The sequence below is a fragment of the Stegodyphus dumicola genome, chromosome 10 (assembly GCF_044657685.1).
Source record: "Stegodyphus dumicola isolate Sdum_Otavi_A_Nest chromosome 10, ASM4465768v1".
Taxonomy (NCBI): Eukaryota; Metazoa; Arthropoda; class Arachnida; order Araneae; family Eresidae; genus Stegodyphus; species Stegodyphus dumicola.
This window is the reverse complement of record NC_140777.1, coordinates 115,775,408-115,791,841: the sequence shown is the minus strand read 5'-3', so window position 1 is coordinate 115,791,841 and position 16,434 is coordinate 115,775,408. Positions and strand designations below refer to the sequence as shown.

General features: G+C 33.9%; 1 protein-coding gene across 1 annotated transcript in view; it reads left to right on the top strand.

Annotated features, from left to right (window-relative positions):
- Window positions 1–13,350, top strand: part of LOC118186624 (chitinase-3-like protein 1) — a 130,017-nt gene extending 116,667 nt beyond the window's left edge. Inside the window, exon 7 of the mRNA XM_085825413.1 lies at window positions 12,793–13,350. Within this exon, the coding sequence (XP_085681539.1) occupies window positions 12,793–13,059 (267 nt within the window). The 3' untranslated portion in view covers window positions 13,060–13,350. The remainder of the gene's footprint in view (window positions 1–12,792) is intronic.
- Window positions 13,351–16,434: the final 3,084 nt, after the last annotated feature.

The window sequence follows — 16,434 nt, the reverse complement described above, 5'->3', positions numbered from 1 at the left end:
GTCCTTTAACACATAACAATCTTTGCTTCGTAAGTTCTGCCAGTTGTTTTCCAAGATCTAGTACCCGTAAGAACAAATATCCCCAGATAACAATGAAGAAACCTCACTATCGCAGAAGGGGAACAACATGAGGTCAGAATAAGTGCACTAAAACGCACAACCTGCCCGTTCGGCCTCGAATCCTCCTCTCCACGGCCTGAAAACAAAAGTGCTTCGCGCTGCTGGTCGGCAGTCTGCGTTGAGGCACGGTGTGTTAAAGAATAACTTTTTCGTCTTTTTTCGTCATTAAGTTTCAGTCCCCAGACATACCCAATAAAGATAAAAAAACAACGTTTAAGAGGAAATTCATTTCTTTAGAAGCAAAGATACAAATCTTGAACTGTCTTTTAAAAAGAGTGTAATGGCTTCGTGGTTTAATACGGCACCATTTAGCAAGACCAAACGAACATTAATTAAAAATATGATTCAAAGCATACCAGTAACTCAGAGCACTACATTGATCCTACCGCAGGGCAAAATTTACAATCCGAGGCTAACATGGAACTCTCAATAAATACATTAACCCTTCTTGGAGAAGAGCTTCATGCGCCAAGCACGCTCTGTTGATCGCCAAACAGGGGCCAGATATCACACCCCCGTCGTAAGATTGTTATTGATACCATTTACAAATCAATCGTCAATCTGGGAACTAAAATCTAGCAACTGTTTACGATCAACGAGAAAAAGAAAAAAAATCTACATATGCATTTATACATTCTAACCTAATTTTCAAATCTCAACTACTATAGACATTTGCAATGTAATACCTACAATTGCACATCAATTTACTACATAAACATATATAACACATTTTTAACTTCATTTGTTCCGAACATTATTATTGTAAAAATTTATTAATTCTTAACCCAAAGGAACCAAGTGGATATTTTTCTTTTAAAAACATGTTAAAATATACCCTAGTATTATTCCAATGATGACAGTAAAATTATTAAGCTTCTTATATATATATAAAATTATATTCTTAACATTCTCTTTAATTTATGATGCTGCAGCATGATTTATACCCTTGGGAGACAAATATCTAAATTTACCACTTACCTTGAATATTTTTTATCCAACAATTTTTCTATCTATTTCAATTTACATAAACATCTTATTTGCACAAAATTGTAAAATTATTAAGAAAAGCAAAGAAAAACCATCTAATCGTTTACTATACAAAATGTTTGTGAAGATGAACAGTAAATTAATGTTCAAAGTTCACAGGTGGGGAGTCTGGATAATGCATCTGCGTTCGACAGTTTTTTTCTAGGGCAATGTTCTATGGCCCATCGTTGTAATTTGGACGATTGCAGAGCATTTCTCACTATAAAGGTTAGAGGATTATGATCAGTCACAATTTTCACCGATGAACCGAATATCCAAGGTTCAAATTTCTTCAATGCCCATACTATAGCATAAGCTTCACGCTCTATAGTCGGCCAGCTCTGTTGAGGTTTCGATAATTTCTTGCTCGCGTAGCAGATGGGAAATTGCTTCTCTCCCCTTTGCTGTGACAAACATGCACCTATTCCGATTTGGGATGCATCAGAATGAATGACAAACGGATCCTGCAGTGTTGGGGTGATCAGCTCCGCTGACATCGCTAATCGTTCCTTCAGTTGTTGAAATGTTGACTCATGAATTTCTTTCCATTCGAGTATTTCCGGTTGTTTGTTTTTCGTGAGTTCTGTGAGTGGGTAGGCGATCTCTGCATACCCTGGGATATAATCGCGATAATAATTACATAGTCCTAACAGACTTTTAAGATCTCTTTTCGTTTTCGGCGTTTCCAGCTTCTTGATTGCCTCTATTTTCTCGGGATCTGGTTGATGTTTTCCTGATCCAATGATGTGTCCTAAATATTTAATTTGAGGTTTTGCAAACGAACATTTCTTCGAATTGATAGTAAATCCAAGTGACTCTAGTTTGGTAAAAACTTTATCCAGATCTTGGAGATGAGTGTCGAAATCTGTGGAAAATATAGCTATGTTGTCAATATAGGCTTTTGAAAATTGTTGAAATTCTTTCAGTGCGTTATTCATTAATCTTTGAAAAGTTGTTGCCGCGTTCCTTAGTCCAAAAGGTAGCACTTTAAACTGATATTGACGTCGATGAGTTTTGAAGGATGTGTACTCTTTACTTTGTTCCTCCATGGGAATTGCCCAATATCCTTTCAGTAAATCCAAAGTTGTTATGACGTCTATACTGTACATTAAATCAATGGCGTTTTGCACAGGAAAGTCATCTGGCTTCGTTACTGCATTCAATGTTTGATAATATAGTCACAATCTAATATTTCCATTTACACAAACTACTGGATGAGCTATTTCTGCACTACTTTCTTCTATTAGTCCCGATTTCAAATATTCTTTTACTTCTTCATCGACCTTGGTTTTCAATGCTTCAGGAATCCTATAAATGTAAGGTTTCTTCCTCTCCATATTGGGTATTAATCTAATTTTATGAGCTTCAAATTTAGCTATTTTCAGCTTTCCGGTGAATAGTGCTCGGTGTTTATTGATAAGAGCTATCAATTTTCTTTTTTGCTGTGGACTTAAATTTTCTAAATTCAGATTCACATCTATTTTAAAATCTTCCAAGGGAGTCGAGAGATCTTTTCCTGGCAAAGTTTCTCCAAATTTTTCTTCATTTTCAAATATCCCTCCAACTGCATTGACGCTAGCTTGGAACTTCCGAATTTTATTTGCATGAACATGTTCGATCTCTCCATCAGGTAGTTTTAATTTATAGGAATGAGGTGGGCAATGATTCACGATTTTTCCTGGTCCGGTCCATCGTGCATAGAGTTTGTTATTTTAATCTGGGATGAGTAAAAAAACTTGTTCTCCGATTTTGAAATTTTTTGGTATTGATCTCCGATTTAAGTACTCAGCATATTTTTATTGTTTATCACTTGCAATTAAATTGGCTTTTTTAAACCTTATTTTAAAATGTTGTAAGTAATCCACTGCCGATTCCCTTAGATTAGGTGGTATAGGTATTTCTCCTGAGCATGAAGACTAAGCATGTACTGCAGAGGACTCCTGAGCATGTACTGCTAAAGGACCTCTTGGCTGTCTTCCGTACATCAGCGGAAATGGTGAGACTCCCGTGGTGCAGTTTGATCCTTCTCTGTATGCAAAGAGCAGGTATGGGATGTGCTTATCGCAGTTCGAAGGATCAGTCCTGATGACAAGATGTAACATTTGATTGAGGGACTTGTTTCATCTTTCTACTAATCCATTTGAAGCACTGTAAGCAGGTGTAGAGAACCTAGGGTGAGAACCTAGTCTTTTCTGGAATTCTTTAGTAAATTTTGAAACAAAGTTACTTCCGTTGTCACTAGCTATTGTATTCGGGATTCCTGTTCTCATGAAAATCTCCAAAAGCGCGTCGCAAGTGGCTTTTGCTGTCGGGAATGTTGATCTACCAGGCATAACACGTATTTATGTTTCCTAGCAGAGGGAAGTTCAATAGGTCCAAAAACATCGATGTTAACTTCTTCAAAAAAAAAAAAATCCTGGCCTTCTGATCGGTGTGATGGGAATGTTGTCAGATCGCTTTTCTGGACTCTTCAACTGACAATCTTTGCATGTTTTGCAAAAAGTTTAGACATCTTGTGCTAATACAGGCCAATAAAATGAATATCGTATTCGCTCCTTTGTTTTCCTTATTCCAAGATGCGCATCGAAAATAGAACTACGTGCTAATTCCAACACTTGTGCTCTTCTACTAAGTGGAAGCACTAACTGAAAAAGTCTGTCCTAATATTTTTTCTTGGTGATGTAACAGATGATAAATAAATAAATAATTTCCTTTTTTTTCTATAGCTAGCTTCCATGCTTCTCTCAGCGAGGGACAGTTAGCTTGTTCTTCGCGTAGGCGTTAAGCAGACGACAAGTCTGTGTTTACGTAAGCATTCGCCTTCTCCCCATCCTCCTCTTCATTTTTCGCCTCCATAAGCAATAGCGGGGGAGGGACTCGACGCTGTCGTTTGACTGTGCATTGGCGAATAAAGTTTGTAAGTTTTCGCTTCCGTAATTACTTTTTTCTGCTCTTTATTCTTCTGCCGCAGAATTAATCAACAGTTCGTATATTTCTGGAGTTATTAGCAAGGCACATTTAGCTTATCAGTCACTGCAATTAATCTATCCACAAAATTAAATATATTGCTTCCATGATCTTTATGGTAAATAGGTACACGGCAAACGTTTGCTTGAATTGGTTGTCCGAAAGCAGACGTTAGCAATATTTTATCTTCTTCTCTCTCCTCTAAATTTGGAACGAGCGATGAATATACGATCGTTATCTGCGTTCCAGAGTCTACGACAGCTTCGATTTTCTCAGAATTATTAAAAACATCTACATTTTGCAGTGGTTGAACGATGCGTTTTGCGAATTCGGATCGTAGATGGGATGAGTCAACTTTAGCTACGATGGCTTCCCCTTTTGATGTTCTGTTTGAATTTTTTTGAGTTTTGGAATCATCCTTTCCCTTCTTATTTCCTGCAGTTTCGTTCTTTCTTCCTTTGTCTGGGCAATCTCTTGCGATGTGTTAATAGTTTCCACAAATACAACATTCTTTTCTTCTCGCTTGAGATCCTTCTTGTTTTGAATATTCTTTTCTCATGGGTGGCGGAATATATTTATCTTGTGTACATGTTGTATCCAGGAATCTCGGTGATCGTTTAATTCCATTTCGAACTTCGTCGAAAGATTTTCCTTTGGCCGTGAAATAAATATCCCATTCTGTAGCTAATTCTTGCGGCTTCAACCATTTATTTCCTTGGCGTATTGCGACGTATGCAGCTGTTTCTTCATATAAAGCTTGGAATAATTTATCCGGAATAATTAACTCTTTGAGTGTTTCCAAATCCTTTACTTCTCTTGACTTGCAGTAATAGTCCCATGTAGCTGTTAGTCGTGAAGCGAACTGGATATGCGTTTCGCCGGAATAACGTTTAGTTCTTCTGAAGTTTTCTAAACAGTTTTGAGGAGTAGGTTAGCATTCCTTCAGAACAAGACTTTTCCCTTTTTCGTAATTTTGCAGATCTTCCTCCTTTATAAAAACAAGAACATTTGAAGCTTTTTCTCCAACTAATTGCAATAATATTTCCGATTTGTATTTTTCGGGAACCTTCTTGTGCTTAAATGCTCTTTCAATAGAATCGAAAAATATATTCCATGCCTCTGCTCTCTTCGGTACTGGTATAGTCAGTGTTTCTACTCCTTTGATCAGCTTGTCGAGGGAAATTTCGGTTTCTCGTCCTGTGTTTTGGATTGAAGGTGTCGGACTTCTACTTCCTTCATTTTTAGTTGCTCGAATCTTCGCTAATTCTATGTCGTGTTCTCTGTTTTTCATCTTTCTTCTTCCATTTGTAGTCTTTCCATTTCTTCTTTTCTTTTTCTATTCTCTACTGTAGTAATCAAAATTTCTTTCACGAAATCAGCATCTTCGATGTATTCCTTGCTATTCTGGAGTTTGTGTTTCAGTTCTACCAGTTTCAAATCTGGGAATGCTTCTTCGCCAATTTCCAATAGAACTGTTACTAAATCCTCTTTATTTGCGTTTTTGAACATTTACTTTTATTTTCCTTTAGAATCAAGCTTTTCGAACTCTCGATTAAATAATTCTCATGTTTCTACTTTCTTTTGCAAACGCGCACTTCTTTCGTGAGTTAGGCTTAACTTTACTCCATTTCCGTTTTCAACGCACTGAGCTTCTAACCTCTATGGTGATCTCGTAAGAGAGCGTGTTGTAATGGCTTCGTGGTTTAATAAGACACCATTTAGCAAGACGAAAAGAACATTTATTAAAAATATGATTCAAAGCATACCAGTAACTCAGAGCACTACATTGTTCCTACCGCAGGGCAAAATCTACAACCTTCCTCTTCCGAGGTTAACATGCAACTCTCAATAAATACATTAATCCTTCTTGGAGAAGAGCTACATGCGCCAAGCACGCTCTGTTGATCACCAAACAGTCGTCAGATATCACAAAGAGAAAAGACGAAGTTTTAATTGGAATGAAGAAACAGTTCGGACTATTAAGAAAAATGAAAAAGAAATAAGAAATGCAGTGCTACAGGATCTTCGACCTCCGCAAAACGTGCAGTTCGTTTCCCGCGGGCGCTAATAATTGAGAAGATGGAAAAGGCACTCAGCATTTGGATTGATGATAGCTGTAAAAAAATGAATTTCGTTGGATGGTAATGTTATTAAACAAAAAGCAATCAACATTTTCAAGCACCTCAAGGAACATAGAGAACCAAATTCCCAGATTGCAGAACTCTGTCAACCCAGATTTTTCTGGTAAGTAAAGGTTGGTTCGAAAATTTCAAAAAGCGTTTTGCAATTCATAGCATAAGAATTCAAGGAGAATCTGCATCGTCTGATTATGAAGGACGTTTCCTGAAAAATTTCAAAATATTATAGAACAAGGGTACACAGCAGTTCAAGTTTTCGATGCCGACAAAATTGGGCTTTGGTGGAAAAAATGCCCAGTAGAACCTTTATATCGGAAAAAGAAAAAAACTGCCCCCTGATTTAAGGTGTCTAAAATTGTCTAACGCTACTTTTGTGCAGTATGACTTTGGACTTATGACAAAAACCCTTGTTAGTTTATAGATCTTTAAATCCTTGTTCTTAAAGGTGTAAATAAAAACACCTTACCGGTATATTGGAAACCAAATCCAAGAGCTTGGGTAGCTGGGAATATATTTAAAGATTGGTTTTTAAATTGTTTTGTGCCAGACGCTGAACGTTATTTAAGGCAGAAAAAATTGAGGTTCAAGGCGCTTATTACTATTAGATAATGCTCCATGTCACCCACAAGATTTGAATCGTCCCAATGTCAAAATACTGTTCCTACCACCTAACACTACTTCGTTACTCCAACCATTGGATTAAGGCATTATTTATACCTTTGAAACATATTAAATAAGATCATTACGGTAGATTTGAGACGTAACCGATTAAAAACCGATTAATGTAATGAAAGCTTGGAAAACATTTTCAATCAAGAACTGAATCGATATCGTATCTTTGTCGTTGAAAGAACTAAAAGCATCAATGTACTAAAGTGCATGTTAGATGAAGATATAGCCTACTTCAGTTGAAATAGAAAACGTGCGTGAATCGTCAGAAAATGAAATTGGTGGCATATTAGAACTTGCTAAATCAATGCACAATCAATCATTTTGTGAACATGGCTATTAAAGACGTTCAAGATTTATTAACGGAAGAAGAAATTGATGAAGATTTGATAGAAATAGCATCCGAAGCTGTAAATCATATCGATTCTGAGGACACTATGATTGATGAAGATTGTGAAGTTAATAACTTAACATTAAAAAAATTAAAAGAAAGCCTACTCTTAGCTGAAAATCTCTAGCTATTTTTCTTGAGTGCAGACCCTTCTGCTGAAATAAGCCGAAAATTCAAAAGGGAGCTGAAAAACTGTCTAGCTGTATATCGAGAAATTTGAAATGACCCGGTAAGAACTGGTAAGTAAAGTAAAATTATAGATTTTTTAAAGAGGGAAGAAAATGCGAAAACTTTAAATGAAGAAAGAAAAGAAATTCTGAAAGTGAAAACGATCTAATTCCACCGAAAAAACGTTCTCTGTTGTTTATACTGAGCAATGACAATTAAGAAATTTATTAAACTAAAGTTGCATTAAATTAAAATATGTAATATTTTTTGTTTTGTGTTGTACATACATATATATTTTTAATAAAAGTTGTTTATGTATAATTTAAAAAAATTTGTTTTTCATAAGTTTTTGGAACGTAAACCCTTTTATTATACTGGCTCTGGGTCTTATAAAACACGGTTCCACACAACACGGCATTTTTTAGGAACCTATCTACCGTGTTATACTAGGGTTACCTGTATATGAAGTTATCTCTTGCAGTATTGCAACCTGAAAGAGGTGAAGAACAATTTTTTTTTTCTAGTGGATAGAAGATGAAACTTCAAAAATAGATGAAAGTCTACGAGAAGTATTCTTTTCTCACATTTGGGAAAAAAACCGATTTGGCAGTTTAACCATGAAATAAGGTGTTGGTGTATTTAATTATGGCAAAGGAGATTATAATTAGAGGGCTATCTGCCTAAAGGGAGGGATGCCTTTCGTGGAGGACTTTCTAAGGGAAACTGGCTCGTATACACGTTACACAAGGGGAAAACCACGAAAACGCCCATGCAGCCAGCCCGTTCGCGGGATTCGAACCTCAGACTGAACTACCAGTGTTCAGCGTCTTTACCGCTCGGCCGCTGGTGGGCCATGAAATAAGGAGAGAGAGAAAAGGCACCGAAAACGTTCTTTGAGAATGGCACACTGCTTTGTAATATTGATGGAATAAAAAAATACTGCTAAATTTCTATAACTTTGGAAACATCCTACGTACGCCCGGAAAGGAAGTTATACGCTTTCTTTCCGGGCGGTCTGCATTCCTGCATCAAATAAGAGTACCTTTACGATGATTGAAAGAATCTTACATCATACGAATTAAAGAAACTTAAAGATAATCTATCATATTTAGCTTTTGTAATCATTTCTAGGTTCACAAAAATTTTTATGTTTAAATATATGGTTACAGTTTATGTGTAACCCATGCTTTCATGGAAACTATAATTTATTGCCGATTATATTAAACGAATGAAAAACAAGCCGTAGTTTTCTTCCGTTTTACTGCCGCAATATATTAGAAGACGATATTATTTGTCATTGTAAAGTAAATGTTATTTTCAATTATTTGCTTTCCTAGTAACAAAATAGGATTATGTAGTTGTTTGTGCGGGCATTGGAGCGCAATGGTTCTCTGGATATATATAATAAAGCGGTTGACATATTTTGTACACTTACTAATAAGTTATGACATTTACTGGCTCATTAATTTCAAAATTAGAAAATCGGGACGAATGCTTCGAATGAAGTGGTTGACCTTTAAATGATATTCGTGAAAGAAGATGTCACTGATGCGTTAATAACTATTAGACAATGTATAAATAATCTAATTTTTTAAATTCCTATTATTTACTATCATGGATTTTATCAAATATCTTTTAGGAATTTTTATTTTAATGTGATCAGCTAACCTATAGTCATTATCCATTCTAAGGTACCAAGCATTTATTAAGGCCTTACACATTTTTACTTCCTTGTGCGAAGTAAAGGAAGTATTATAATCGCGGAAAATTTCGGGTATCACATTTCAAGGAAAATATCCGTTTTGACCGCTCTCGAATCCATATCAACGATGCTTTTGCTTGATATCTGTATGTATGGACAGAATAAAGGCCACTTTTTCCCAAAACGGATTAAAAAATAGATTTAAAACAGATTCAGAACATGTATTTTTCGTGACATCTGTACGTATGTATGTATCTCGCATAATTCAAAAACGAATAGCCTCAGGACGTTGAAATTTTGTTATATGGAGCTACTATAATATGTAGTTGTGCACATCGTTTTTTGTTGGCAATCGGCTGCACCAAAAGTACATAAATATATACCCACTCCGTTACTCGGCTCGATGAACTCATTGTTTTTAATATAATGGCAAACTGTGTACTTTTTTCTTTAAAAAGTGATTGAATTATGTTTTTCTTGTATTTCGATTAAGTGTTTTATGCCTTTAGTTAATATGCATGCAATAGTTGTAGAATTATCAACAATTTAAGTTCTTTATGTAAGACTAAATATAATATAATGGAGCAGCCATTTGTTTATATTTGACATTTAGCAGAACAGTGAATTAAGTCAGTTTCCGTACCCTTCAGGGCCTTTTTGACGAGTGGGACCAAAAGTAAACTTTTAGTTCTGTGCACCAAAAAATTAGTCCCCTTGCACGCTGGCAGAATTGCTTGTTTTTGCGTAGAAACTCTAATTTAAATTGTAAAAATAATTTTTTTACCTGTTTTAACTGTGTTTGGTTTTTATGTTTTTCTATATTTTTCAATTTTTAATGAAGATGTTTTGAGCTTTTACGAATTGTTGCCTTGCCGCGAAGTCAGAATTGAGTTGAATGAGAAACACATCTATAATTAAATTCGAGGAAATAAAGTTTAAATGAAATGCTGCAAAAAACTTTTATAATTTATACGAGGAAGCTATGGGGTGTCCACCTCAGATTTTTTAATATAGTTGTAAGTACATGTAAATATAATTTAGATGTTTGCCGAGTATCAAATAATTGTTCTTTTGAAAATGTGTATTTAATTATAATTCTAACATAAACTTATTTACTTTCGTGGCTTAATATTTTCGGTATAGCATTAACGTTAACTCATTCATAAATGATTGTACGTAATTGCGCTAACTCGAAGGAGGAAAATTATTGGCACAGTTAATTGTTTCATTACTATTTCCGAACATAAAATCATGCCTTTTAAATGATCATTTAGTTGCAATTTTTGGCATGTCATTTTACTTATTCCAGCGGTTGCGAAAATAAAATAATTCATGAATGAGCTAGGTAACTGTTATAAAGAAGTTTCTTTTCACTGATTTATTTCTTTATGAAAGAACTGGATATTCCAATTTCTTAGTAACGATAACCTATCCTAACACCATTTTTCTAATTTTCAAAGGACAATAATCTGGCAAGTGTTCAAGACAAGATTACAAGCTGAGCAAACACTTCACCAGTTCTTATCAATATTATTGTCAATTGCGAACTCACCTCGATACGCCAAAATGTCACCGTTACTCTCTAAACGTCTCACGTACTGGTGCTCCACCTTTAGACCGAAGCCCGGTAAATTTTTATCCATTTTAAAGTTTGTTTGAAGATGAAAAAAGAAATTACAGTTACTGTAGGGTTGACCCTACCATATAAGATACTGGACTTCTGGAAAATGATGAGCAGGTTCCAACATGCTGTTCATAAATTAATATAAATATCAACAATTAACTATGGTATAATCATAAAAAGGATGCAAGTATACGTATGCATGTACAACACTTAAAAAAACCGTTGGATATTTGAAATCTTATAAATTATTATAGTTTATGAGGCCAATATCATTACGAGTTTACTTGATCAATGTACCAAAAATGTTGTACCAGTGAAACAATGTAATTTAACCTTCTCTTGAACCAAATGAATACTAGAGCTGGTCATTCCTGAGGTGCTCTCTGGACACTAGATGTGGAACGTTTGCCAGCTGTTATGAACTTAGAGCGATTGAATCCCCAATGCAGACGCTCATAGCAGCGGTTGGGTGGCTATGCTCAAGATGGTTAGTGAATAGGGGCTTAATTTGGTGGCTAGTTTGGAGACAGTGCCTCTTCCACTTCTATGCGTACCTAATTTAAGAAATTAGTGAAAAATACATTAATGCACCGTAGCTCATTGCAAAAGCCAACTTAACAGCGAAAGTAGGAAGATGGTAATTTAACAGAGAAACATGTGCTCATCAAATATTTTATATCTGAAGTAAATAATGTAAATACATATGCAAATGTTTACGTGAGCAAAGTCAATAATATTTCTTTACTTATACAAATATTTATATATGCATAAGGAAGTAGTTTAATAGCAATAAGTATGTGAGTTTCCCAGTTCTAGGCACTAGTTCCAAAGCTAATTAACATTTTAAATTTAAAATCTCATGAAACATTTTAATTCAACAATTATCAGTTACTAAAAAATTAAAATTCTTTTTATTATTAAAATTGCTTAAAAGTTGTAATCATAAAGCTGCCGAAATTTTTCTATACCTAGAGTTGTGACAATTATTATTATTTTATCATTTATATTATTATACTGATCGTCATAAAAATTTTTTGCATCATTTTTTAAAAAAGGAAAATGTTTTAAACAATAAAATAAAATATATATGGAATTCAATTATGCAATCGCTTTATAAATTATTTTTGCAGTTTAAAATTATTAAAAATTACTTAACTCATGCTGAGATATTTTCTTACATGCATTTCTATACGTATGAAGAAGGAACATAAACTGACGCATTAATAAACATTTAATAACAGGAAATTAGTTTTTAAATATATCTTACTAAATGCGTTAAATTACGGTTAATACAATAAAAATACATTATAATATTTACGGTACTTGAAATGAATTATACATAACTGGCATTTCGTGGACGGTATAGTGGTTAGTTACGCTGAGGGCGTACCCAAGAGCCCGTATTTGAATCCCGGAAAAGGCAGGGCTATTTGTAAGCGTATAGTGCCTGTGGGGCAACGGGGCGTGCAGTTTATATGACTAATGGAAATCCTATCGAGAGTTTGTTGGTAAGGGAAAAAGGGGTGACAGACCTCCGGGTGTTCTCACTTGGAATTCTATCTGTTTACGATCTTTAGCATTTAGCAAGGCCCGGCGATACCTAATATCCCTACCTGGATACACAGGTGCTGATTTTGCTTCAACCTTACCTGTGCATCATTGTAATAGTTAGTTAACGGGTTCCCCTCCTTTCGGAATCAAGCATTACTAATTTTCTGACGTATTTGCATTGAAGGTAGTGAAACTATTTAAGAAAGGATGAAAGCTTTTAATCATACTTATGTTTATTTGATTAATAGGCAGAAAAGTTTAATAACTCTTATAATCTTACAAATTTAAAGTTTTTATTTTCAAAATTTACATTTAAAAATTTATAAAATGTGTTTGTATTCTTTAATTAAATAAATAGTTATCTCAAATGAATTTTTGATATACTTATGTAGTAATTAATTAATTCAAAATGCATTCGTATCATACTCACTTACAGATGTGCGAATTTCTCAATGCTGGCAACTGGACCGAAGAGGAAGATAAAATCGTTGGTTTCTATTCGCATAATGGTGACCAGTGGTCCTGTTATGACCCTCCCATGATGGTGGTCAGAAAAGCCAAGTATGTTGTCGAGTCTGGTCTTGGTGGAGTCCTTTTGAAAGATCTCAGCACCGATGACTTTGAAGGAAACTGCTTCCACATGCCATTCCCACTGACTAAAATGGCAAGAATGGAAATCATACACAAAGTCAAAAGACTTTAATGTGGCAGTTAATTAAGTGATATTTTCTAAAATATCACCTAAGTGTATATATTATTTTAATCAATGTTATCATTCTTATAGAAAATGTTACCTCAAAGTATTCGAACAAAATTAATCTTAAGCTAGAGATTCCAATTAACAGTAGTAGATGTTATTATATATGTTTATAGTATTAATTTAATGCAAATTAATATTTAAAAACGAAACCCTTAAGAAACGTTAATAATATAAGACTGTGAAATAATTCTTGTACGATTACTGTAGTGTAATAAATGGTATTAGTAACCCTGAGTAGCTTTTAAAGTAGTTTGTTCTGCATAAACAAATTATTAAATGCAATTGAAGTTAGTAAAATTAAATATGAGGAAAGGTAATTACAATTTTTTAGTTCCTTCCTTAAATTTTAACTACATTATATATTCATTCAGAAAGCGATATACAATTACAATATTCTTCGGCATGGGTAGCGTTAGGAAAAGTAAACTATCAGAATCAAAATCATATACGAGTATAATATATTTATGTTCGTTCAAATCTTAAAACTCTAAGTATTAATTCTAGCTTCAGAGATTTTTTTTCAAACCCGTATAGCGACCAAATTAGCAGAATAACTTAAAGCAAGTGTGCATTTTATATTTTGCTTAGATGCTGTTGTTATTTAAGTAGTATTTGTATTTCGCATGTGCGGCATTTAGAGTTAATGTTTAAAATTCATGGACATTTCGGTTGGCATTGCATGTAAAATGTTTTTAGCATTTTTCGCGAAGAAAATTGAAGTTCGAGATTTTGGATGATTTACAAAGAGTTTTGAATATTTGTTACTCTATCATGCAAACACCAGTTCTCAAATAGACCTGAAATCTGCAAGTTTGGAAATAGATTCATTCAGTGCATAAGCTATAAAGTGTCTCTGGGTTTAACCCGCTTCCTGAAACATGTAGGAAAAATTGTACAAGATTTCTAGAAGGTCTATCATTTTTTAATAAGCACAACCAATCCGATATGTTCATTAAAGTTGCTGTCGTTAATGTAAATTTCATGTTACAGAGATACGGTTTAATACCAAAAGTACTTGGACAGCGAAATATCATATACACCTTTCCGTTACTAAGAAAGAATGACACGCCAAGCAAAACACTACTTATATAAAAAACTATTTATTGAGAAATCAACGTCAGTCATCACTGTTTTTCTTACACTCAAATTTGAGTTAGGTTTTGAATTTAGTACCTAAACTTATTTCAAATATTGTTCAAGGTCTGAGAATGGTCTGAAATAAAAAAAATACTTATACCATTTAAGCAATCGATCAATGATACTCACAAAAAATATTAATATTGAAAACATTTAAAAAAAATTGTTTCTGAAATTTACCTTTCCTGGAAAAGCTGCAACAAAATTATCATTTTATTACAGAAGTGCGAACATTACGTTTCATTAAATAGTTAAAATTCGGTGTCTCTAGAAGAAGCTTAAAGCAGCTTCCACTTGATATGTTCCACAGAAATGTTATTCTCTGTACTATTGCTCAAGAATGAGACCTTCTGAGTTAGAAAAAATTTCGAGGGCTATGATGCTGGATTGAAAATTTTATTTGAAACAGTTTAGGGCTTAAATATCATGAATATGAATATTTGTTTCAGCGTATTGATATGATAAATTTCTTTTGAGATATTAAATGGGATTGGGTGACAAGTGAACACATAAGGAATCGATGATAAACTTTGGAGTGGATCATCTAGGAACCATTTTCAAACAAATATAAAATTCGTCTTGGTGGTTAAGTAATATTCTCAAGTGCTTGATGAAATAGTTGAGTTCTTTAAAAGGAGTGCAGGAAAAGCACCAAAGTTTAGTGAAAGAACATAAATATTACAAAAGTGTTATTTATTATTGAGGCTACTGACAGTCAGGTTGTCATAACAAATGTGTAACCTGCACATTGTTGATGAGAAGTTAAAACATTAGGGCTATTAACAAGGAGAAAGTTTAAGCAAATATAAAAAATCTTTTATGTAACGTGAATATGCTAAAGAAACTGTCCCATATTCATGTTACATATAAGAAGAACCGGTCTATGAAACCCAAACTGTTACTGACTGTCAAAAAAATCTTAAAAAATTCTGCAATTACGCTAATGAATTTTAAAATGTGTCATAAAAAGCATTCCACGCTGAAAAAATGAAATTACAGTCTAACACCTAAAAAAGATTATTATTAAAGTTTTAAAAAGATAAAAAATCTTTACAAAATCAAAAATATAAAAATCATAAGAATAAAAAAGAACTGCAGTCTGATCTTCATATGTAGGTTTCAGTTTAATACATAAAATAATTTTAGTCTAAGTAATCATTATAAGCCTATTAGTTCCCGAGAAATAAAAAAATATAGAATATGAAACCTCATATTTACACTGCGTGATAATTGCTAAAATACAGCTAAATATTTTGGCTTAACTAATGATGGGCATTGTTTTGAAAGTAAAAATAACACAACTAAAACAGAAGAACTAAGATATCTTTATGTTAAAATATTACTCATTTTGCACAAGGGATAAACATATTAACAAAAGGAAGATGCCACATAGAGTAGCATAAAGTAGTCTTAGAAGATGCAAGCTTGCATCGGAATGGCAACAAAATCAGTAAATACTGTGGGCTTCTCAAACTTCAATACATGCTCAATATCGAGTTGGTATACTCTCCGTATAATAATTTATTCAGAAAACAATTGGATAATTTTCCATTTTAATTTTTAAAAAAATTTTGATGTTTCTGCAGATTTTCATGTGGTGGCCTTTTCTGTACCATATGCGTACAAATAGCGTCCCAGACATATTCCCAGATTGAGGTGCAGAGGATAAGGAGATCTCGTCGTGCGGATTTTTTTGTATCTATTCTCACCTCAGTTGCGTCATCTTGGACAATGTAGCATTGTTGTCCATATATACAGAAAATTCGGACCTATTGTTTCATGTAAATGAGGAACATACATACAACAGTAAAACAAGCCAACTACGGAGGCTGCAGCATATGCTTCATGAATAGCCTGGAAGTATCAATTTGGAATGTTTTGCTGCCATGGACACAAAATATAAACACAAAATACACATGGACACAAAATATATGAGCTTGTGTTCCGAGATGAAAAAACGGAATACTAAGGAGAAGGCCCATTATTTTAATGTTTAGTTGGAAGAAGAATTTTGTTTCATTTATTATAAAGAAAAGTATGTATGCTTCTTAATGCAATGCAACTATAGCGACCATTAAAAACTGCAATGTGCAGTGATATTTCATCATTACTTCAGTACTCGCTGAACTCTCACATTTCTGAATGATGCTCTGCTAGTATAGAAGTCTGCCGTCCCTTGAG